At 39.1% G+C, this 26,599-nt stretch overlaps 1 protein-coding gene across 4 annotated transcripts in view; it reads right to left on the bottom strand.

The window, feature by feature from the left end:
• POC1B (POC1 centriolar protein B) overlaps positions 1–26,599 on the bottom strand; it is a 99,015-nt gene that overhangs the window by 36,767 nt on the left and 35,649 nt on the right. For 3 of the 4 annotated variants that reach the window (XM_061125632.1, XM_061125625.1, XM_061125631.1), the window contains exons 5-9: positions 20,384–20,491; positions 20,146–20,261; positions 18,895–19,028; positions 16,164–16,232; positions 15,389–15,541 (exon numbers count right to left, since the gene is read on the bottom strand). In XM_061125632.1, the coding sequence (XP_060981615.1) occupies positions 15,389–15,541; positions 16,164–16,232; positions 18,895–19,028; positions 20,146–20,261; positions 20,384–20,491 (580 nt within the window). The remainder of the gene's footprint in view (positions 1–15,388; positions 15,542–16,163; positions 16,233–18,894; positions 19,029–20,145; positions 20,262–20,383; positions 20,492–26,599) is intronic. The other variant, XM_061125617.1, reaches the window with a different exon arrangement.

The following is a 26,599-nucleotide window of genomic DNA, read 5'->3' on the forward strand; positions in this document are numbered from 1 at the left end:
GAATTCATTTGAATCAGTTCTAATGAGATGGATGAAACTGGAGCCCATTATACAGAGTGAAGTAAGCCAGAAAGATAAAGACCAATACAGTATACTAACGCATATATATGGAATTTAGAAAGATGGTAACGATAACCCTATATGCAAAGCAGAAAAAGAGACAGATGTACAGAACAGAATTTTGGACTCTGTGGGAGAAGGCGAGGGTGGGATGTTTCGAGAGAACAGCATCGAGACATGTATATTATCTGGGGTGAAGCAGATCACCAGCCCAGGCTGGATGCATGAGACAAGTGCTCGGGCCTGGTGCACTGGGAAGACCCAGGGGAATCGGGTGGAGAGGGAGGTGGGAGGGGGGATCGGGATGGGGAGTGCATGTAAATCCATGGCTGGTTCGTGTTGATGTATGACAAAAGCCACTACAATATTGTAAAGTAATTAGCCTCCAACTAATAAAAAAAAAAAAAAAAAAAAAAGAAAGTTATACCATAAAGAGCTCAGGAGCAAAGCCCTGTATATATGAAAACCAAATACAAAATAAAAATGGTGCCACAAATCAATAGAGGAAGGATGACTTGTACCTGAGAAAACAGGCTCACTAAATAGATCCCTAATACTACATAAAAGATGGACAGCAGATAAATTATAAATCTAAATGGTATGTTAAAACTATAAAGTTAATAGAAGTAAATGTGTAAAAATATCTTTCTGACCTGGGGTAGAGAAGGATATCTTAAACTGAAGCAGCAAACATAAAGCCATAAGGCCAAAAATTATTAAAAACTGATCCATCTTGTTTACACCAATATTAAGGATCTGTTTCACAGTGGATACCATAAAGTTAACAATCAGATAATGGAACAGGAGGAGATACTATGTTTGGAACTGGAAAAGGACAGATATCTAAAATATATAAGGAAAACCTACAAATCAATGTGAAAAGAACAGAAGTCCTAAGAAAACATCACAGGAAACCTAACTGTTATCTAGAATATGAAGAGATTTTCAGAAACATTAGTGGTAATTAGAAAAGGGAAGCGTAAAGCAAAATCCCACTTAATACCGATCAGATTACAAAAGCTGGAAAGTTCAGTGATCTGCTGACACTGTTTATAGAACATTTTTTCTAATGGCAAAAACAAAAACCACAATCTTGCAGAAACTAACACTACATTGTAAATCCATTGTCAATAAAATAAATAAATTCAAGAAACAAACCACAATCAGAAATCCCCAAATGTTTATCAACAGTTGAACAGATACATAATCATGGGAATTACTGTCTTAAATTCACTGGAATCCTATACAGCAGTGAAAATGAATGAAATACAACTATGTACAACAACATATGAAAGCATGAATCCAGAATCCATACATACAAATCTCAGGATTTTAATGTTAAATAAAAAAGCAGGTTTTATGAAAATATACATAGTATGATTCCATTATATAAAGTTTAGAACTATCCAAAATGAAATAATATCTAATTATTGATTCAAACATATACAGTAAAATTTAAAAGAAAAGCAAGGGAATAATAGAGTGGTGACTACTTCTGAGGGAGATTATTTCAGAATTGGGGGGAAAAAAAGGAAAGAAACCACAAGGTTACTAATTATTTACACTAAACGTTATGAATACAAAGCAGTAAACAAAGGGCAACAAAGACAGCAGAAGTTGGTATCAAATAAGGGCTCCCAACGACAAGCGCACCAGCGAGCCTCAGGAAGGGACTGTGGACTGCGACAGGCTTCCCATGGAGAAAAGAGAGCTTAAGATGACTTCTTTAGAAAAGCGAAGAAAACAAAAGCAAAGAGAGACGGAGACGAGGTCCCGAGCCTCCCTGAGCCCAGAGGAGAATGCTGGCACAGCCTGCTGCACAGGCGGCCACAGGAGAGGGTGGCAAGGTCAAACCGTGAGGGGGGAGGGCATCTGGGAAGCCACAGGGAAACTGGAGGCTAAAATGTGCTCTAGAAAGATTGTGCTGACGGGAACATGTAGAGTATCCAGAATAAAGCAGGGATGTGACAGTGAGCACAACACTGCATGTATCCCGGTGGTAATAAGGGCTGAACCCGCGGTAAGAGGAGTGGAATGATTTTAAGAGCGAATCTGCGGTAAGAGGAGTGGAATGATTTTTAAAAGCACGTATCATGAAAAAAAAAAAAAAAAAAAAAGCACGTATCATGTTTGATCGGTACAGCTGTGGCTTTGGAAACATTATGAAGTATTTACATTTATCCAGCCACTTGCGTTACAGGCAGAGGCGTACACACCCAATAATCCCCATACTGCAATAAAGAAGGAATCAGAACCACACAAGGCCATCTATTTGGCCGCCTAAGTTTTTTCTGGCCATTCCGCAGAGCAGAACGCACAGCCTCCTTCCCATCAGCTCTGGGTCCAGAGTTGAGGCAAAGGTAAGAAACCTGAGGCTGACTTGCTTTCCTTTCAATGGTGAGCTAGCTGTCCAGAAAGTGCTTGCAGACACCTTATTTTCTTTTATCTACTGCCATCTAGTGTAGATATGAAATTGTTAACCAATGAAAAATTCAATCTGCTTTTGCCATCTGAAACAAGAACTGCTCCAAAAGATGAAATCACATGGAAACGATCAGCGTCTCTTGTAGAGAAATCCTTGAGCTTCTACGGGCTGGGAAATTCTTGCTGTAACAACATTTTACTGTATTGTGCTACAAGTTGCTGCCACATTCATTAAATGAAGCAGGAAAGTCTCACTAAGTAAAAGTTTATAGTCTTCTCCACAAAGAAAATATGCTGAGACAGTGACACAGTTAAGTTCTTTGCAAGCTAATCTCCACGAATATTAACAGTACCTTCTAGCTCTCCATTTTTATTGAAGGAAATAACGCTTCAATAACTACAGTTGCCTTGAAATGGGAATCACCTGCCTTATGAGAGGCTGAGTTTTAATCACCGAAGAAGGGATTCATGCATGATGGAGGATTAATACAGGTGCCCTCACAGATTCCATCCCATGCTGAGGTTCTGGTATATCCACCACAGTGAGGCGTTCATGAGCTAACAAATTCTGAAGAGTAAGAAACATGCCCATCCTGTCCACTGTTGCATAATCTAAAGCTACTCTGATGTCCAGTATTTGTTAACAGGATGAAATTAAATTTTGATTCTATTGAAGCACTGTATGAAAATAGTTAAAGGTACAGAATGGAACCAGGGTGACTGGTTGCAATTCTCAGGCTGCTGCTTGCTAGCTCTAAGATTTAACTTACACGGACCTCAATTTCTCATGGAATGGAAATAATGCTTATTTTAGCTTTTAGGAAGACTTAAGGACAGCTTATGTAAGGCAATTAGAATAATGTTGCATGTGTTAGATATTATTATTACTGCTGCTATTATTATATAATCTCTAAAGAACATTTTCAGAGATACAAAACAATACACATACCACAGCTAGAACTGAAATACAAAACTGGTAGAGGAGTGGTCAGTTTTATTAACCATAAATTAATGACACAACGTTTCAACCTTAATAGAAGGTTGAGATAAAAACTCAAGCTCAGACTCCAAGTCGTAAATTGATCACTTGTAGTTTTCAACTATGAATCGTGGCCAGACTACCACACAGTGTCTTTATGTAAATATTTGGTTAAGTTAAAGGAAGTTTTTCTTCTTGCTCAATATCATACAGAATTTCCTATGCAATATGGTGACTAAGGTAACCTCAAATGGCCATTATGAAATCAGAAACCAAAAAAACAATTATTGACAACATCTTTTTAATTAACTACTACCCCTTCTTACCGGACATCGATTTGAGCAAATTCTGGGAGACAGTAGAGGACAGAGGAGCCTGGCGTGCTACAGTCCATAGGGCTGCAAAGAGTTGGATGCAACTTAGAGACTGAACACCACCACTACCAGCCCTTCTTACAATATCCTGCAACTCTCCGAACAGCTATTTTGAAGGCTTTCTGTCTCCAAGATCTACCACTGTCCTTTAGAATGGCTCTATGTCTTCCCATCAAAATGTGCAAAAAGGTGGGGAAGAAAAGTGTCAGGCACACACTTGAAGTTAGTTCCTCCTTCAAGAAGGAGAGTTGGGTTTTGTCTGGGGGTGTGGACTGTGTAGCCCAGCTCGTGCCAGTCTGAGAAAGACAAGTCAGCGTGAATTAGTGATGCGCCACTGCACAATGCGGACAGGGTTAAAATACCTAGTATTGAAAATGAGCTGCTTTCCCACCAAGAAAAGAAAGAAGTTGTTCTTACGTTTTAATTAAGACAGTGTGCCCAGGCCAGGAGCGTTAACAAAGGCTCTGCAGTTAGATGAGCAGAAAGGACAGAGGAGGGGTCTGTCTGACACAGTGAAGAAGAAGATTTTATGCTTTCTGCCTTCTTTCATGTGACCTTCATCTCTCATTTACTCTAAAAGCAATCTGGCCACCACCCTCTCTATCCGTAACATAAAACTAGTAACTTTTATGTATAGTCAGCTGGTACCCAAGGTCTAAGACTCCCTAAGATTCCACACCTTCAAACAAGTGGTACCCTTAAAAAGACTGGCAAATGGATGACTTTTGTAAAATGTCAAATAATTTCACTCAGAAGACTGAGATTATGTGATTAAAATCAGCCTAACAGAAAACACAATAAAATACGAATCACAGGAATACGGTGTTGCTTCAAACCCAGAAATCAAACACTTCTGGGTTACTAAAAAAAGAGGAAGCTGGGGAAATTAGATCATTTAGATGTGATTTATTTCACATTTTCTAATAATATATTTTTATTCTTTTAATTAGGAATTTTGACCTCAAAAAAAGGGGGTTGCTAGTTTTCAATTATTTCCAAAGTAACATATTACTTTGCCTAAAGCTCTGAAACTGATTTTGCCTAAAGCTTTGAAAACAAAAGTTTAATCCATCAAATTTAGTATTTCAAAGTAAAATTTGCTTATCTTACATAATACACAGTACAACTTCTATTCTGATTCACACTATTCTAAGTGATATCTAAAAATTAACAGCATTTTAGCTCTTGAGAGATTCATAGACATTAGTTTGAAGCCTTTAAAAAATAATTTCATATTTAACAATTATTTATTCATAATGTTAAAGATGTTCTCTGCCCAGAAAACTTTATATCTTTGCTTTACTGTAAGAGATTTTATGGGAAAAATATGAACAGAACGTTGGTTGTTCTTATGCCGAATCCTATATCACAAAGTCTCTGGCATTTTCTGTCAGGAAATCTGAATTTTGACAAATGTAAGCCATATTGTATATTTAGTTTAAGCAGGTAATAAATGTAAAGTGCTCAGGTAGTAACTGATATTTAGTAAATGTTCAATACTCATTATTACTGGGCATCTAGTAAGAATGAAGCCTTTTGCTAAATATAAAAAATAAAAACAAACTGGAGTTGTAAAGAATATCTTTTTGTACAATCTATATACTCTCTCAGGACATGGCTCCTGTCGCCGTCCTATATACAAGCCATACTTAAGAGTATTAAATCATAATTATTTGTTACATTTAGGGAAACAGAACATTAGTTCCCCCAATCATCTTCCATAACTAAGAAAAGGAAAAGAAATGGATAACGACTCTATAAATTGGTCTCTGATCCCCTAGTATTAGAAACTGAATTATGTATCCAGACATTCACTTTCTCAGAAGTGCCATTTTCAAAGATTTTATTGGTAAATAAATGATAGATGACAATTGCTACTGAAACTTTATTTCAGTCCCCATTTAGTAAATATGTATGAGTGCTTACAGGCTTCCCTGATGGCTTAGTGGTAAACCATCCACCTGCCAAGCAAGAGACATGGGTTTGATCCCTGGGTCGGGAAGATGCCCTGGAGAAGGAAATGGCAACCCACTCCAGTATTCTTGCCTGGGAAATCCCATGGACAGAACAGCCTGGCGGGCTACAGACCACGGGGTCACAAAAGAGTCGGACATGACTTTGCGACTAAACAAGAGCAACATACAGCAAATTTAAAATGTACACGAAGGCTGACTTTCTCAAGGCAACAAACATAATCATTCAGTCCCAATGTTCAAGATTCTGCACCAAATAGCTGTAACTCCAAGACGAAAAGCCAGTTTTTAATAGATTTTTAAGTGCCTATGTGAAAAATATGGGTATAGAATGGTTCTGCATGGCCTGGGTCATCCTGACCTAGCCATACAAAGCAACCCAGCTAGTTTTACTGCTTTCTGGCTGGACTGCCAGAGCAGAGCTACTGAGAGAACTTGTTGACATCTTAAAGAAAGTCTAGCACTCTTAAGTGGGCTAAGGCTGAGAGTAAATCACAGAGAAAACGGCTTGAGTCCCCAGAGCCGAGGCAGTGTGATATTATGGAAGTATCACTAGGTTAGGAGTAAGGAGACCTGGGCTCAGCCCGCAGCTCTGTCACCTACCACTCTGGAAAGGTAGGTGGCTGAATGGATAACAGGACAACAGCAATGCTGCTGATCAGGCCCAGCCAAGCTATAGAAATACTAGCATGAAAAACACCAAGAGTCAATAAAATCAGCATAGGTAAAGCAAGAAAAGGAAACTCAAGTTAAAATATATTTCACATGTACTTGATGTGAATTTATTTGATCACAGGGGGTCAACAAATGCATCTATAATTGTAGAAACTGAAACAAAATGTGATAAACCAGAAGTTACAATATATTCTTTCTTTCAAAGAAATAAAAGTGGGAGAAGCAAGATGGTGGAAAAGCAGGTGGACGTGGAGTGCATCTCTGTCCACAGATAGATCAGGAGTACATCTAGAGATACAACACTTCTCACAGAACACTGGCTGAGCACTAGTAGGAGTCCTTGGCCACAGGAAAGGACTATACAGATCTGTGCGTGACTGGGAAGGATGAAAGAAAGGAGGAGCAGGAGCACGCAGGACCAGACCTGCACCTGAGGGTGGGGGAGCTGAAGTAGGGGAGAGACTCCTGCTGTTGGTTCTGGGTTTTTAGGGTTTCTTTCCCTTCCTTTTTCTCTGATGTTGTGGTTGTTGTTTTTATTATTATTATTTATATTTAGGCTTTGGGGATATATATATTTTTTAATCATACTTTTTATTGCTTTTATATATGTTCTACTTCTACTTTGGCTTTCTGCTACACTGTCTTTTTAAAATTTTGTGTTGTTTTTTGTTTTCTTTTTGGGCTTTGTTTGGCTCTTTTTGTTGATGTTGTTTTAATATATACAGATATTTTTTATATATACTTCCATTTCAAATTTGCTTTTCTGAATTTTTTTTTTCTTTTACCATTTTTGCCTTTTTTTTGTTTGCTTTATTCCTCAGCTGGCACTCTGCTTTGGTTCTGCTTTCTGGTTTGTATTTTAGTTTTGTTTTTAACTGGTTGATTTCATCTTTGCTTTCTTTTGTTTGTCAGGTCGCTCTCCTGTAATCTGCTTTCTGTTTTAGCTTCATGTGTGTGTGTATGTGTTCTTTTGTTTTTGTTTCTGCCTGTCTAATTTTGCTTTTAACATTTGTCTGGATTTCATTTTTGTTTTTTTTAAGTCCCCTTTATTGCCATGACAAACGGCTTATGGGGTCTTGGTTCACTAACCAGAAGTGGGACCTTAGCCTCTGGGTGGGAGTGCTGAGTCCAGGACACTGGACCACAAGAGTACTCCTGACTCCAAGCAGTATTATCGGTGAGAACTCCCACAAAAGCTTCTATTCAAATCCAAGACCCAGCACCACCCAACTGTCTGAAGCTCCCAGTGCTGGGTACCTCACCCAAAGAATAAGCAAGACAGGAACACAGTCCCAAGCAGCAGCAGGCAGGCTGCCCATAGATACCCCAACACACACCACCTCACACAGCCCTGCCCATCAGCAGGAAAAAACTCACCTCCACTGGCCAGAATGCGGGCACAAGCCCCTCCCAACACAAAGCTTATACAAGCCACTGGACCAACCTCACCCACCTGGGGCAGAGACGGGAAGCAAGAACTATGACACTATAGCCTGAGGATAAACAAAGTGAAAGTGAAGTCGCTCAGTCGTGTCCGACTCTTTGCGACCCCATGGCTTGTAGCCTACCAGGCTTCTCCGTCCATGGGATTTTCCAGGCAAGAATATTGGAGTAGGTTACCATTTCCTTCTCCAGGAGATCTTCCCAACCCAGGGATTGAACCCAGGTCTCCCGCATTGTAGGCAGGCGCTTTACCGTCTGAGCCACCAGGGTAGCCTGAGGATGGGAGACCTCACACACAAAAGGACAAAATGAAAAGACAGAGAACTATTGCACAGTTGAAGGAACAAGGTAAAAACCCACAGGACCAACAGACCATGGAGCTGCAAAAAACAAAGAGGAAATAATAAGCAAACTACCTGAAAAAGAATTCAGAGTAATGATAGTAAACATGATCTAAAAATCTCAAAAATGGAATGGAGAAAATGCAAGATTCTTTTAACACATTTAGCAAGGACCTAGAATAAAGAATAAATAGTGATGAACAACATAATTACTGAAATTAAAAATACTGTGTGTGTTAAGTTGCTTCAGTCATGTCTGACTCTTTGCAACCCTGTGGATTATAGCCAACCAGGCTCCTCTGTCAATGGGATTTTTCAGGCAAGGATACTGGAGTGGGTTGCCATGCCCTCCTCCAGGGGATCTTCCCGACCCAGGGATTAAATTCACGTCTCTTTTGTCTCCTGCATTGGCAAGCAGGTTCTTTACCACTAATGCCACCTGGAAAGCCCAAAAATACTCTGGAAGAAATTATTAATAGAATAACTGAGGCAGAAGAACAGATAAGTAAGTGAGCTGGAAGATAGAATGGTCTACTGAAGAGCAGAATAAAGAAAAAAGAATGAAAAGAATTGAGAATAGTCTCAAGAGACCTCTGGGACAATATTAAACTCACCAACATTTGAATTATAGGGGGCCTAGTTGAAGAAAAGAAAAAGAAAGGGTCTGAGAAAATTTTTGAAGTGATTATATTATGTGAAAATTTCCCTGAGAGGAAAAGAAATAATGAAGTCCAAGAAATCCAGAGTCCCACACAGGATAAACCCAAGGAGAAAGGTGACAAGACATATTCATCAACCTAACAAAAATTAACCACAAAGAAAAATGTTAAAAGCAGCAAGCAAAAAGCAACAAATAACATACAAGGGAATCCCCATAAGGTTAACAGCTGATCTTTCAGCAGAAGCTCTGCAGGCCAGAAAGGAGTAGCAGGATATACTTAAAGTGATAAAAGGAGAAAAGCCCTACAACCAAGATTACTCTTTCCAGCAAGGATCTCATTCAGATTCAGAAAATCAAATCTTTACAGATAAGCAAATGTTAAAAGGATTCAGCACCACCAAATCAGCTCTATAACAAATGCTAAAAAGGAACTTCTCTAGACAGGAAACACAAGAGAAAAAAAAGATTTACAAAAACAAACTCCAAACAATAAATGGTAATAGGATTATGGACTTGGTGGCTCAGTGGTAAAGAATTTGTCTGTCAATGCATGAGATGCAGGTTTGATCCCTGGGTTGGGTGATCTGCTGGAGGAGGTATGGCAATCCACTCCAGTATTCTTACCTGGGAAATCCCATGGATGGGAGCCCGGTGAGCTGGAGTCCATGGGGTCACAAATGAACTGGACGTGACTTAGTGACTAAACAACAACAACCGTAGGATCATACATGTCAATAATTACCTTAAATGTAAATGGATTAAACAATCCAACCAAAAGACACAGGTTGGCTGAATGGATACAAAAATAAGACCTCTATATATGCTGTCTACAAGAGACCCACTTCAGACCTAGAGACACATACAGACTGAAAGTGAGGGGCTGGAAAAAGATATTCCATGCAAATGGAAATCAAAACAAAGCAGGTATAGCAATTCTCATATCAGATAAAATAGACTTTAAAATAAAGACCATTACAAGAGACAAGGAAGGACACTACATAATGATCAAGGGATCAATCCAAGAAGGAAATATAACAATTATAATATATATGCTCCCAACACAGGAGCATCTCAGTACACAAGGCAAATGCTAACTATAATAGTGGAAATAGTAACACAATAATAGTGGGGGACTTAAACATCTCACTCACACCAATGGACATATCATCCAGAAAGAAAATTAGTAAGGAAACAGGTCTTAAATGACACATTGGACCAGATAGACCTAATTGACATCTAGAGGACCTTCTATCCCCAAACTGTAGAATACACTTTTTCTCAAGTGCACATGGAACATTCTCCAGAATAATTCACATCTTGGGTCACAAATTAAGCCTTGGTAGATTTAAGAAAATTGCACTTTTTTCTGACCACAATGCAGTAAGATTAGATATCCATTACAGGAAGAAAAAGAACTGTAAAAAACACACAGGGGCTAAACAGTAAGTTTTTAAGTAGTCAGTCAGTGAAGAAATCAAAGAGGAAATAAAAAAATACCTAGAAACAAATGACAATGAAAACACAACTCAAAACCTATGGGATGCAGTAAAAAATAGTGCTAAGAGGGAAGTTCATGGCAATATGAACCTCAAAAATCAAGAAAAATATCAAATAAACAACCTAACCTTTCACCTAAAGCAACTAGAAAAAGAAGAACAAAAACTCCAAAGTTAGTAGAAGGATAGAAACACAAAAGATCAGAGTAGAAATAAATGAAATAGAGACAAATAAAACAAATGCAAAGACCAATAAAACTAAAAGTTCGTCCTTTGAAAAGATAAACTTTAAATAAAAAATAAACTGATAAATCTTTAACCAGACTCATCAAGAAAAAAAGATGACTTAATTCAATAAAATTAGAAATGAAAACAGAGAAGATACAACAGACAACCAGAAATACAAAGGATCATAACAGACACGAGACTACTAGAAGTGACTATATGCCAATAAAATGGACAACCTGGAAGAAACGGACAAATTCTCAGAAAAGTAAAACCTTCCAAGACTCAACCAGGAAGAAATAGAAAATATGAAGAGACCAATCACAAGCACTGAAATTGAAACTGTGATAAAAAAATCTTCCAACAAACAGAAGCCTAGGGCCAGATGTCTTCACAAGCAAATTCTGTCAAATATTAGAGAAGTGCTAACATCTATCCTTCTCAAACTCTTCCAAAAGAGGGAGGAAAACTCCCAAACTTATTATAAGAAGCCATCATCACCCTGATATCAATACTGAAGATATCTCACAAAAAGAAAATTATGGGCCAATATCTCTGATGAACAACCAGCCTCAACAAAATACTAGCAAACAGAATCCAAACAAACACATTAAAAGGATGATACACCATGATCAAGTGAGGTGTATCCCAGGGATGCAAGGATTCTTTAACATACACAAATCAATCAATGTGATACACCATATTAAAAAACTGAAATATAAAAACAATATGATCTTCTCAATAGATGTAGGAAAAGTTCTCAACAAGATTCAATACCCATTTATGATAAAAACTCTTCAGAAAGTAGGCATAGAAGGAAGCTACCTCAACATAATAAAGGCCATATATGACAAACCCAGAGCAAACATTCTTAACGGTGAAAGAGTGAAAGCATTTCTTCTAAGATCAAGAACAAGACAAGGATGCCCACTCTTGCCACTATTATTAAGTATTGTTTTGGAAGTCCTAGCGACGGCAATCACAGAAAAAAAATAAAAATTAAAAGGAATCCAGACTGGTAAAGAAGTAAAACTCCCACTGTTTGCAAATGACATGATACAATACACAGAACACTCTAAAGATGCCAGAAAATTACTAGAACTAATCAATGAATTTAGTAAAGTCTCAGGATACAAAATTAATACACAGAAATCCCTTGCATTCCTATATATTAACAACCAAAAGTCAGAAAGAGAAATTAAGGAAACAATCCTGAAAAGACAACCCTCAAAAGAGAAAATAATTGCAAACAAAGCAACCGACAAAAGATTAATCTCCAAAATAACAGTTATAGCAGCTCAATATCAGAAAAACAACCCAGTCAAAAAACGGGTGGAACACCTAAACAGACATTTCTCCAAAGAAGCCATTTCTCCAAAGATGGCCAACAAACACATGAAAAGATGTTCAACATTGCCCATTATTAGAGAAATGCAAATCAAAACTACAATGAGGTATCACCTCATAATGGTCAGAATGGCCATCATCAAAAAATCTACAAACAGTAAATGCTAGAGAGGATGTGGAGAAAAGGGAACCCTCCTGCATTGTTGATGGGTATGTAAATTGATACAGTCACTACGGAGAGCAGTATGAAGATTCCTTAGAAAACGAGGAATAAAACTACCATATGACCCAGCAATTCTACTGCTGGGTATATACGCTGAGAAAACCATATTTCAAAAAGACACATGTACCCCAGTGTTCGTGGCAGCACTATTTACAATAGCCGGGACACCGAAGCAAGCTAGATGTCCATCAGCAGATGAATCAACAAAGAAGCTGTGGTACATATCCACAATGGAATATTATTCAGCCATAAAAGGAATGAATTGAGTGAGGTGGATGAACCTAGCGCCTGTTGTACAGAGTAAAGTCACTCAGCAAGAGAAAAACAAATATCATACGTTAACATACATAAACGGAATCTAGAAAAGTGGTACTGATGAACTTATTTTCAGGGAAAAAATAGAGATGCTGACATAGAGAACAGACTGGTGGATATAGGTGGGGAAGGAGAAGAGGAGGTGCACAGATAAGAGCAGCATTGACATATACATAGTACCATGTGCAAAACAGCCAGTGGGAAGTTCAGCTTGGTGCTCCGTGACAACCTGGAGGGGTGGGATGCGGGAAGTAGGAGGGAGGCTGAGTCACACTGCTGTATCGCAGAAACCAACACGACACTGTAAAGCAACCATCCTCCAGTTAAAAATGTATATAATTTATCTTAAAAATGAATGATGATTTCAATGCAATACAATCTATTGCATAGAATAAAATTCCATGAGCCATCCTCATGTAAATACATAGATGACTACAGTTTATCAAGCATTCATAGCTGTTTTTAGTGGGAGGTATCCATTTAATCATACTGGTGAAAATGGAATTTCTTACAATCCATTTTGAAGATCTAAAACATATACCACCATGTATTTACACATAGTATGAACTTGATAAATATTTGTAGAGTCTAGGAATATATAATAAAAAAAAAAAAAGCAAATGATATTATATTCACTTAATGTTCTGAGCTGCCTCCTGAGAAATCTGTATGCAGGTTAAGAAGCAACAGTTAGAAGTGGACATGGAACAACAGACTGGTTCCAAACTGGGAAAGGAGTATGTCAAGGCTGTATATTGTCACCCTGCTTGATTAACTTATAAGAAGAGTACATCATGAGAAATGCTGGACTGGATGAAGCACAAGCTGGAATCAAGATTGCTGGGAGAAATATCAATAACCTCAGATATGCAGATGACACCACTTATGGCAGAAAGCGAAGAACTAAACAGCCTCTTGATGAAAGTGAAAGAGGAGAGTGAAAAAGTTAGCTTAAAGCTCAACATTCAGAAAACTAAGATCATGGCTTCTGGTCCCATCACTTCATAGCAAATTAGATGGGAAAACAATGGAAACAGTGACAGACTTTATTTTGGGGGGCTCCGAAATCACTGCAGATGTTGACTGCAGCCATGAAATTAAAAGACACTTGCTTCTTGGAAGAAAAGTTACGACCAACCTAGACAGCATATTAAAAAGAAGAGACATTACTTTGCCAACAAAGGTCCGTCTAGTCAAAGCTATGGTTTTTCCAGTAGTCATGTATGGATGTAAGAGTTGGACTATAAAGAAAGCTGAGTGCCGAATAATTGATGCTTTTGAACTATGGTGTTGGAGAAGACTCTTGAGAGTCTCTTGGACAGCAAGGAGATCCAACCAGTCCATCCTAAAGGAAATCAGTCTTGAATATTCATTGGAAGGACTGATACTGAAGCTGAAACTCCAATCCTTTGGCCACCTGATGTGAAGTACTTACTCATTGGTAAAGACCCTGATGCTGGAAAAGATTGAAGGTAGGAGGAGAAGGGGACAACAGAGGATGAGATAGTTAGATGGCAACACTGACTCAATGGACATGAGTTTGAGTAAATTTTGGGAGTTGGTGATGGACAGGGAGGCCTGGCGTGCTGCAGTCCATGAGGTCGCAAGGAGTCTGACACAACTAAGCAACTGAACTGAACTGAATGTTCTTATTTCAACACATTATCCTATTATTACATTTTACAATAAATGTTGAAATAATTAAAAAAAAAAGAAAGAAAAGTGAGGAAATGATAATACAATAAATGGCACAAAGATTAAGTAAAGCACAATGGTAAAATACTTTATTTAGAAGGTCTGGAAAAATGGTGGCAAGTTGAAAAGGACAAAAATTATAGCAAAGAACTGAAAATAAACACTACCATGGAAAAACAAGGAAAGAAATCCCAATGATGTGGCCAAATTCAACAAAATCTAGAAAACTGTCCAAAGATATCAATTTTTTCTGGAAACTTACTCCTGAGTGTACACACGCACACACAAACCCTGAGACTAACAGAAACAGCTAAGGTAGGACAAAAGACCAAGAGTGACGAAACCAAAATTAAAGGACTGACGGCGGGTGAGGGACCCAGGAACCATTTGGAAGGGAGTCGAACCACAGCATGAACAACAGTCACGAAGTGGCTGGGAACTGCCATTCAGGAATAACATCTTAAAAATTCAAAACATCTACTCTAAAAACAAAGAAAGATTCTGCCAATGATTGGGGGAAAAATTCAGATTAACAGACAATAGTGATTCCTGATTTCAGCTCTTGCTGAGAGAAAAATGAACTTAAGAAGAATCATGCAAGATGGAAAGAAATAGACTAATACCAGCTAAGTATCCAGCAAAGACAAATTTACAGCTAAATAGACAATTATATACTTGAAAATATATGTTGGCAAACAGTAAAATGGTCTCAATTACTAGATGTAATGCTTCAACCTCTTCTTACTGTTCCTAAGACTTGCTTCAAGATACCCATTTCAATAATTGCTCTAAAAATTCTTGCCTTTCAGCTGTTCTCATGACAGCTATCACACGACTTTCCTAAACACATCTAGAACACGAACTAGCTCAGACTTTACAGCCAGAGGCCTTAGATTTGATTCTTCATTTCCCATTATTATTATCACAGTTTTTAAGTTTTATTTCTAAATCTTCAAGCTGCAAATATGAGGCTTTAGCACTTTACATACTACTCTATTTATAGTTTTATTAGTGAATATAATCATTTCTTAAAGTGCTGTTGTTTTAAAGGAGGACTAGGCTTTATATAATTAAGTATAATTCCAAGCATATAGTTCACCAATAGTCCCAAAGTGAACACTTACAAATGGCAGGGCAAATACTCATTAAATACTCACTTCAACAGTTTCAATTCTTCCCTCATGCGGATGTGGTGTCCTTGGGTAGATATCGAGAAGATGTGGCGGTGAATCAAAGTGCAGTCTTTTGAGGTTTCTTTTACTAGTATCTTTATAATTCAGTTCATCAAAGTTAGTCCTCCATAATAAGACCTATTAAAAATGAATCAAGTTGGCAGTTATTGATTTGCAAGTACAAGTAGTAGAAGGAAATTTTTAAAAAATGAACATATAGAATAGGCTGTCAAAATAGGAAGGCTAGATATATATTCCCACAACATTATATCTCAATACTTTTTAAAAGGGTAATAGGGAGAGATTTCATATTCTGAATTTTCTTTATGTCCACCTTATTCAATAAATGTGGCTCTGAATGACTTTTGGTCATTTCAAATAAATACAGACTTGTTACAATTTAAATGTACCATACTCAAGAAGTTTAATCAACATTTGAAAAATAAAACACACAGACAATAGATTAGGCAACAATTCAAGTGAAAAGGCCCACACCAATATTAGGCACTCAGTGTTAGTTTTATGTATAAGTAAGTATAAAGACGAGCAAAAGAAAATAACTGCTATTTGAGTTCCAAAAATGATCAGAACTGGTACCATTTCAGCTACGAGAGAGCAGATTCCCTGGCACTAACTAAAATATAAATTCATTCATAATCATCTGAAATAGACAAACTAGCTGGTTGTAAAAATCTCAGCTGAGGTCTCAGATTCCATTTCCCCTAATCAAATCAAAGAGGGAGCAGAGAGCTTTACAAACCTGTGCATCTGCACCTCCTGATGTAAACAGCTCTCCACCTTTTGAAAATGAAACAGTGAAGACAGGCCCCTAAGACATAAAGGGAGATAAAAGGGAAAAAAGCATTTGATAATGTGTTTCCGTGGCCAAGAAGGCTGTGAGTATTAATTTTTCATCCTAATTTGTGCAGAATAGTTATGCAATAAGTCTGAGGACATATTCAGCTGCTAGCAACCAAGGCAGGCAAAGAGAATCAAAGCATCAACTCAGTTATCTGAAGACATCTATAAACAATACTAACTGAAAAAGAGATACTAATAAAAATGAGAAAATACACTTTTCTTCCCTTTAAAGAAGTCTGTGCATAGGTCAGTGAGTAAGAATTTCTTCTGTTAAAATTTTCTGGCTTTGGAATCTTATTCAACAAATCACTAGCAGAAGCTGAATGATAACCCTGGAAGTGATGGGAACGAGGCTGTATGAAGAGAAGTCATTTCCTGAACCCCAACATGCTTCACCGAGTTCTTCACGTGGGCAACAGTGAGCCACTTAAAGTTCTGAGAGCAGGACACAGATAGGAGAAGAGCTGTGACTGATGACAACTGATACCGCGACTGTGAGAATGATGAGCTGGAGTTTGAACGAACAGCTGGAAGCCACTTAGGAAGTTACTGCAGTTATCAGGGTGGGAGGTAACAGGAAAGCGAGCGTGGTAAGCAATGGCTGCGGCGCTGGACGGCTCTTGGCACAGTCACAGAATGACCTCTGGGTCAGTTTCTAGTCAAGAGGATTCATTTCTCATCTCAGAAATGCTTGTATACTGTTTGTTTTTTTAATAAGTCAGTAATAAGTTCCATTCCATACAATGGAAACAGTGAGAAACTATTTTGGGGGGGCTCCAAAATCACTGCAGATGTTGACTGCAGCCATGAAATTAAAAGATGCTTGCTCTTTGGAAGAAAAGCTATGTCCAACCTAGACAGTTTATTAAAAAGCAGAGACATTACTTTGCCAACATAGGTCCGTCTAGTCAAAGCTATGGCTTTTTCCAGTAGTCATGTATGGATGTGAGAGTTGGACTATAAAGAAAGCTGAGCACCAAACAACTGATGCTTTTGAACTGTGGTGTTGGAGAAGACCCTTGAGGGTCCCTTGGACTGCAAGGAGATCCAACCAGTCCATCCTAAAGGAGATCAGTCCTGGGTGTTCACTGGAAGGACTGATGTTCAAGCTGAAACTCCAATACTTTGGCCACCTGATGCGAAGATGTGACTCACTGGAAAAGATTCTGATGCTGGGAAAGATTGAGGGCAGGAGGAGAAGGGGATGACAGAGGATGAGATGGTTGGATGGCATCACTGACTCAATGGACATGATGAGTCTGAGTAAGCTCCAGGAGTTGGTGATGGACAAGGAAGCCTGGGGTGTTGCGGTCCATGGGGTTGCAAAGAGCCAAACACAACTGAGCAACTGAACTGAACAGAATCTATACATGAAAATTTATGGGGAAGAGCCTCTTATATCTTTCACGTAGACCAGCCCACAGTCTCAGGTTAACACCTCATAAATACCTTCACGTCCAGACTGTGAAAATTTCCATCTTCGCGTATAGTGCTTTTCTCCTAAATTATTTTATTTACCTTTTTCCCCAGTACTCAGTCCTTCTTCCAAGGATATTTTAATCCATGGCCACTTTTATTGGTTGTTAATCCAGCCCAAATCCATGGGTACACATATATCTGAGCTGGTTAACTGTCTATTTCTGCTTCCCTCTAACACAGCTGTGAAACAAATGATAAAGCAAGCAGGAAGCCCAGCAGGATACATGAAGACAGAAAAAGAAAACTTCTCCCCTAGGCCACAAAGCCCAGTCTATTTCTGGATATAAATCGCTTATGCTTGCTTAAAAGGAAGTACCTAGTACATCTTATTTTTAAAAGAAGGGGGGGATGTATTCTAAAAAATTTAGAGAAGTTTGAACATTTACCCAGAAAGGAAGAATAATTTTTACACTTAAAAAAGTTTTCCTTTGGAATATTATATATCAGTATGTGCATGTGTGTCTGAGTGAACAGGCTCCATAAACAGCACCCCATTTCCCCACTGAATTCCTAAACTAATTAAAAAATAAGACAAAGAAATACTATCTTTCTTACTGATGAGGGCTTGTAAAGAGAGAACATGGCTTCATCTGTGGGCAAACAGGCTTTCTAGACCTGAAACCCAGAATGAGTCACACTTGAGTACCCCGTCACAGGCAAGACTGGACAAGGGCTAGCCTCCCCACAAGAAATGCCAGAGGAGAGCCATGAGCACAGGCTCCTAAGAGCTGAGGGCATTAGGCTCGACTTGTCAAGTTTCTCCTTCTAAACTCACCCATCAGTTTAGTGGAAGACGAGAGTGAAAGGGTAGGGAGGCTGAGAGGGTCAGAGCTGGCACGTGAGGGGAAAGAGCAGAAGTCAGAAAAACACGTATCTGTCACCATTTAAGCAGTCAGACCCATACTACATACCGAGGAAGACAGCTGTGGAGGGTTACGTTACCGGCCATTGAAAGATACACATTGATTTTGACAAGAACTACAATAAATAATATTTCGAAGAGCTGCTTCCAGAGGATGAAAACACATCCTTGCAAGCAAAAAAACCAAAAATAAAATTGTAATAGCAGCCATGTGTGGTATACTTGGGAAAGTAATACAGCCATATAACAAGGTGGATCAGAGCTAAAGCAAATATCTTAGGGTTCACACCGTATGTCCTTGAAGTGTGTATATAAGCCTTCCTTCTAAGAGGTCCAGGATCTTCAGCGTACCATCTGAAGAAGCAGTGATGAGATAGTTACCCGAAGGATGGAACGACAGACAATTAACTCCACCGCTGTGAACTGATTTGTGGAAAATAAAAGCAAAAAGTTCAGAGAATAATTCTTAATTCTAAAGATGCCCCTTTACTCTACTAGCAATATGAGGTTGAAACCAAGAATCAATTAGAGGTAATGTCTCCATAGCACCAAAACTCTACATAGCTCACTAAGACAAATAAGTAGTGTGGCATCAAACAGCTTAAGCTTCCAGTTCATGAGACAGAAAATGAGAATCTGTCCAGGAAAGATGGTCTTATTAACTACCTAACTATAAAATCTTTGGATATAGTGCCAATATAAACAATCATTGTCTACCACCAGTTCACGTAATGTATACATCCTAGCCTCAAACTAAATTTAATAACCAGTTGGTTGCTTGGGACAAGGCGAAGAGTATGGGGATGTCTTTGGAGAAGGGCAGCCGTGCCAGTTTGAGAATTCATTTCTGGACACCATCCTTCCAACAGGAGGCAGTATAACACAGTGACCAAAGTTTGATAATCACTGTACTTTGTAGAAGCGTACTTTGTAAACAGAAAGACCCATGTCAGTCCGAGCGATATTTTAGCAAGTTACATAGGCTCTTTCAGCCTCACTTTCCTTGTCTTTAAAGTGGAGGTAACAGTAATACCTCTGAGGGCTGATGTGAGAATTTAGCACAGTGTCTGCTACATTATGTTTATTAAGGAACAGAAATTTGGATTTAATATAAATCTAATACACATTAAGAAATCAATTCATTTCTCTTTTAACTTCAATAGACAGGCACAGTAGGATGTTGTTTTCTGCCAGTTATAACACCTATTTGTGCTCAGGTATCTCCTTCTGAGTCAATTTTAATCCTGGATTCTTATACAAAGCAGATAACCAAAGTCTGAAAATCTTCTAGTAACTTTTTTTCTTTTCTTTTTCCTTTTTTTTTTTTTTTTACAGCTCTGGCATCATTTATAAGGTTCATCCACCTCCCTCTGCAGGCTGGCACCTACCCCAGCTCCTTGGACCACGCTGCTGATGGTGGCTAACTTTTCTCTGGTCAGTGCATCACACTCAGTAATAGGGCCAAGCCACACTGATAATAGTCTCTGCCAGTGTAAGAGAAGCTCACTGTACAATTCAATTCTGTTATGGGAATCCTTACCTTGATAATGCTGGAGTAGCTTGTTCACTCTTATATCCCAGATTTTCACAGTATGGTCAGAACCTGCTGAAGCTATGCATGTACCATTAGGGTTAAAAGCCACAAAATTTGCAAACCTGGGAGGGAGGAATAAGATGGTCTAATATTTCAATTTCTCTTTCTTTATTTGAATTGTAAACAATTAAATGTCTCCTTAGCATACTAACCCATAAAAATTCAAAAAGAGAAATGGACTTACCCTACAAAATCTGAGAAGTTGTTGACACACTGCTTATTTGTGGTATCCCAGATTTTAATAGTTTTATCCTCACTGCATGATACAATTAGCCTGCCATCAGGTGAAAACCTGGAGAGCATAAGAAAGATCATTCTTGTGGAAGGCTCCTGAGAATCACAATCAACTCTACCATGACACACAAGTCAGGCTACATGTATTAAATGATACCACAGCATGCAGCAGAATCACGTTCTGCTACCAACATCTTTCCAACTGAAAATAACACAATGAATGACATTAATAAACCATTAAAAAAGATCACAATATGCTATATAGACTAACCAAGTTTCTCAACCTTTTATTCTTTTTTTTTTTTTTTCAACCTTTTATTCTTTTATTTAAATGATTTTCTTTTATGGTACCTGTTCTAGGTCTGCACTGCTTCCAAGTCAAATATCTTATGCCTTTTTTTTTTTTTTTAAGTGTTCTCTATTTCTGTCATTTTCCGGTGTCATCCATAGACCCAAGAGAGTCTCTGTTACTCATCTTACCAACCCTGCAGTGAAGCTCTTTGTAAGAAAAGGACTGGTATCTTAAGAATTAAAATTGAATGCTATCATCAATAGGGGCTTCACTGGTGGCTCAGTCAGTAAAGAATGTGCCTGCAATGTGAGAGACCTGGGTTTGATCCCCGGGTTGGGAAGACCCCCTGGAGAAGGAAATAACAACCAACTCTAGTATTCTTGCCTGGAGAATTCCATGTATAGAGGAGCCTGGTAGGCTACAAAATGTGTCCATGGGGTCACAAAATGTCGGACACGACTGAGTGACTATATCATCAACAGGACAACAGATTCCCCAAATCTGTAACTTCCTGGATGAGGGGAAGCCAGAGAGCTTCAATGAACTGAAAATAGGACAACTCATTGATACAAAACTGAAGCTCCTTCATGGACACACCTACTATCCACATACCCCATTAAAAAACAAAACGAGAAAATTTTCAAACATCTTGTCTACTGCTTTTATACTCTCTCTCCCTTTAAGATCCTTTCCAAGGTTGCTTTTCTGCCTTAAGTGCCTTTTAAAAATGGAGACAGAAGAGCAGAAGATCAAAAAGAAAGTGAAAACTATCAGGAAACTATGAATACTAATTCTGCCATTAATACTTTAGCAATAACAAAACCCAAAAAAGACAGATTTAGGTCACAGACCAATTATGTTTCAATTTTATTTGTAGTTTCCCTCTCGGCCCAGATTACTATGAAAGTCTTCAACTAAGTAAGGGTGTGGATTATAATTGAAAGCTTTTCTTTTTGTTCTCTCACCATCCCCTCCTCCCAACTCCTATTCTTAAGGCTGGCCTAAAAATAATTCTTCCTAACAGAAACTTTCAATCTAGAGTTTATGAATTCACCATATTTTAAAAAGGACAGAGATGCATAATTAAATTCTATGTGAAATAGTCTTTAAAAATTCAAAGAAATAAACTTGAAAGGAAATATCTCCCACACTGGGCAGTTCAGCTTGATTTTGTAATAACGTATTAATCTTTTCCTTTAGAAAATATGTGAGGAAGATTCAGATATGAATGACAGTATTATAGAAACACTCCAAAGAGATGAAACTTATTTTGTATAGATTCTGGAGCAGAAAAACCTATTCAGTATCCCCATGACAATAACCTTTGCATAAAATTATAAATAATTAATACAAGAAATCAAAGTGTGTTTCTTAAAATGGTATCTTTTTAAAAAATTACTTAATGTGAACATTTGAAATTTTATTTCTAAGAGATGACTCAGTTCTTACATTTTAAGAAAGCAATGATGAAAAATGTAATAAAACAGAAGGATTAGGTGAAAGCCGAGTACAAAGTACAAACTCACGCTATGACATTATTGGCCAAATACAACCACTGCCCCCGCCACAACTACTCCCATCCTCATTTATCCTGCCAACATTAACTGAGCATCTATGTGCTAGAATGGTTCTTAACACTACTTATGACAACTCATTTAATTCTCAAAATAACCCTACCGAACAAGGGCTACTGCTGGCCTCACTTTACAGATGAATCAACCAGGGCGTGTAAAGGCACAGGAAGTTGCCGGTCACACAGCCAGGAAGATGTGACCTAGGAAGTCTGGCTCCAGGGCCAAACCGCTCGGCCGCTCTGCTGAAGACTCCGACAGAAAGGAACGTTTCTCTTACTGGCCAGAGGAGCGCACAGGAAGTTCTGTGTGGCTTCTCTGTGACCACAGAAAGTTCTAAAGTGGAAGCAAACCACAAGGCCATGCTCTTAGGAGGCTAAGTGCCTGGGTTCTGCTTGACAGGCTGACCACTTTTAATAAAATTCTGTGTGTGTCTGCCGCCATGCCCCATCAGTGCCCTTGAGGAGTTTGTGGGAAAGATATTCATTCATTGATTCATTCAAATATCTACTGAGCACCTGCAGGAAGCAGGCATTGGGCACTGACCTGCATTACAGGAATATCGCGGGGAGTGAGACCGATAAGACCCCTGCTTTCAGCAGGCTCTCATTCTAGGTGGGAGGGAAGGCACACAAATCATATAATTCTAGATAACGGTAAGAAAAAAGTTTTTAACAAAAAGGTACCCGTTAGTCACTAGAAGCTCCCCAGAAGAAACTTGTGAATTAGGAAAAGAATTTTACCTTGACTAACCAGAAATTCATCCCAAGCAGCTGGAATTATAGCCTGGGAGAAATTTCCCCAGAGATGGAGAAATGAAATGAAGAGAATGTGAACTTCAGATAAGTGGGGAGTGGAGGAGCTGGCTGGGATGAAAGGAGCCGGTGCAGAGAGGCTGTTTCTATCTCCAGCTCGGGGAGGCGGGGCTCAGGAGCCTGCTCTGGACACTGTATTCCAAGTCCCGCATGGACTGTCTGCAGGTTCTTTTTGTCTCTTGTGTGCATGCTGTCCCTCAGCCATGTCCAATTCTTTGCAGCCCCATGGACTACAGCCCACCAGGCTCCTCTGCCCATGGCATTTTCCAGGCAAGAATACTGGAATGGGGGGATGGGGTGCCATTTCCTCCTCCAGGGCATCTTCCCAACCTAAGGATCGAACCCACATCTCTTGCATCATCTGCACTGGCAGGCGGATTCTTTACCACTAGTGCCACCTAGGAAGCTTTTTTGTCTTTGGAAGGGTTGAAAGTGACAATGGCAATTTGGCCTTCTCCTCCCTTTTATTTTTAACTAGATACATCAGAGATAGTTTAGCACCAATAAAAGAGGCTACTCTTTGCCCTGACTTTGACCACAAAATGACAGTCCTTTTTTTTTTTCGAGGGCTCAAACAATACCTAACAGGGTTATTAATTTTAAGAATATTAAGAGGATATAAAATTTCTACCAAGACATTAACAAATTTCTAACTCTCTAATTCAGTACCACCCAACCACCTTTTAAAACTTCCGGGGCGGGGGGGTGTGGCGGCGGATAGGGATGAGGAACACATGTAAATCCATGGCTGATTCATATCAATGTATGGCAAAAACCACTACAATATTGTAAAGTAATTAGCCTCCAACTAATAAAAGTAAATGGGAAAAAAAAAGAAAAAAAATAAAACTTCCAGCAAGCGTGTCACCAAGATGGATATTAGTCAATGGTGACTAATGGATCAGCAGATGTGAACTGTCTGTAAGGCATTTGAGAAGTTAACCACTTCTTATTCAATCCCTTAAAATGTACTTTGGAGAAAAGGAGGAAATTCTCAAGCTTTTTTCTAGAAAAACTGGTTCATATGTCCTTGAGAGTAGCCCAAGTTATATAATAGGAGTTCTTTAACTTTGACTCTATGGGGTTCCTAAAACTATATGTAAAACTGTAGTCCATAAGCACAGTGATTGAGTTATTTCTTCATTAGTGACTCAAACAGATCCGTAAACCCTGAGAAGTTTTAAAGTGCATTAATAAGAAATCAAAATTCTCATTTGGATAATTCTTATCATTAGACTAAACATTCTATAAAAAACCACTATAGACATACATGTACCAAATCACCACACTGTACACCTTACCCTTATACAAGGTTATATGTCATTATATCTTCATAAAGCTGAGGGGAAAAAACACAAGGGCACACATCTCCACCCCTGCCAGACACTTAGCTGCACGGAGGAAGGGCTAAGCCTTCTGAGGTGAGAGCTTGTGACTCAATGTGACTATCAGCCCTCCACAGGAGAAGGAAATGGTTTAACTTGAAAGTTAGATAAGCGACATTTAGGAATTAGTTATCAGCCACACCCAAGGCTCCAACTGCCTGGGGGGTTAAAAAAAAAAAAAGAATTTAAAATAAGGGAGGATAGAAAGGAAATAGTGGAAGAGAAGGAGAGAATGAAGAAAACATAGAAAGAAATATATTCTCAAAAACCAAACTTACATTTCTGGCCCTCAGGGTTCTGAGACCAAAGTAGGCATTGTTCCATGTCCCTTAAGAAACAAATCATTAGTAAGTGGTACTTTGAAGCCAGCAGCTACTCAATAGGAGGGGAAAGCAATAAAAAGCAGTGAAAAGAAGACTGCTCGGTCAGTACAGAGTCCTGAATTTTAGGCCATTTCTGCAGCTGCCCAGCTATGTAACCTCATGAAGCTCCTAACCACCCGAGCCACTGTTTTCTGCCTGGATGATGAGAGAGTCTAAACTGCATTCAAGCCTGAAACTTTCATGTGGTGGTTTACTTGCTAAGTCGGGTCAGACTCTGCAAAACTTTCATAGGCTCATTTGAAAAAAAAAAAAATTGGCAGCCTCAAAGTTTGCTTTGATGGGATTTGGGGTTTACATACTGAAGGTGGAGTTCAAGGCAATAAGCAAAACATTTATGTTTTTTAAGTGTTGGTCAGCATTAGAAGAGAAACCATCTGTTGGTCGCAGTGATAGAATTCATTCCTATAACTGCTGAGAGACAAAAAGCAGATGAAAGAGATGTAGAAAGATTTAGGTATACTGTGAAATGTGCTAATTATTGTTGGATCATTCACCATCTGCACGCCCGGACTTCTCTCCTGGGATTCCCACCCATAAGGAGAACTGCCTAGTAAGCGCTTCCTCTTGGACACCCTGCAGGCTCTCTGACTCTGTACTTGTCCCAGTCTGAACTCATCTTCCTCCCCAAACTCCAGTGTTCTTTTTCTCAATAAATGATTTCTCGAGCCAGAAACCTAGGAGTCAAGCGCAATTCCTGTGTCCTCCACTCACCGTCACATTCCAGTCCATCACCAGACCCTGCCTCTTCAGATCCTAACAGGCCCTGCTGATATTCCACTATCCACAATCAAGAACCATCTATAAATCTTTTTTTTTTTTTTTAATTAAAACCCTTTGGTGGTTTCACATTTTTCACAGGAAAAACTGCCTCGAGGCTCTGCCGTCCTGTCTCTTCATCATCACCTTACACTCCTGGCACTGCACCCCTCTTCTCTCTGTTCCTGCCCCAGGTGGTCCCTCATATGCCGTTCGCTTTGCTTCAGACACTGCTCCCTCCTCTTTATCTTGTTTCAAATACTGACCCTTTGTGACCCCATGGACTATACAGTTCATGGGATTCTCCAGGCCAGAACAGTGAAGTGGGTAGCCGTTCCCTTCTCCAGGGGATCCTCCCAACCCAGGGATCGAACCCAGGTCTCCCACATTGCAGGCAGATTCTTTATCATCTGAGCCACCAAGGAAGCCCTTTAAATACCTAAGAGGATTTAAATCAATTTAAATCCTTCAAGTCTCTGCTCAGGATCCTCCCCCAGTAGGTTTGCTCCCCACACAGCCAGTTATTCCATTTGCTTCCCCAACAGAATGTAAACCTTGGGAGGAGAGAGACTACATTTGTCCTATTCACTGCTGTATCCCCAGACACAGTACACAGTACTGAGTATGAAAGTGAAAGTTGCTCAGTCATGTCCAACTCTTTGCAACCCCATGGACTACACAGTCCATGGAATTCTCCAGGTCAGAGTACTGGAGTGGGTAGCCTTTCCCTTCTGCAGGGGATCTTCCCAACCCAGGGATCAAACCCAGGTCTCCCACATTGCAGGTGGATTCTTTACAAGCTGAGCCACAAGGGAAGCCCCTAGTACTGAGCATGCCTTTCAGTAAATAGGTAGAGCATTAAAAAACTTTGCAATGGGATTGGGACTAACTTCATATTATGGTCAATGACACGACTAAGCAACTGAGCACGCATACACACAGTCAGTGAAAGCTGATGTGTAAA

Source organism: Dama dama, chromosome 3 (assembly GCF_033118175.1).
Source record: "Dama dama isolate Ldn47 chromosome 3, ASM3311817v1, whole genome shotgun sequence".
In the NCBI taxonomy this organism is placed as follows: Eukaryota; Metazoa; Chordata; class Mammalia; order Artiodactyla; family Cervidae; genus Dama; species Dama dama.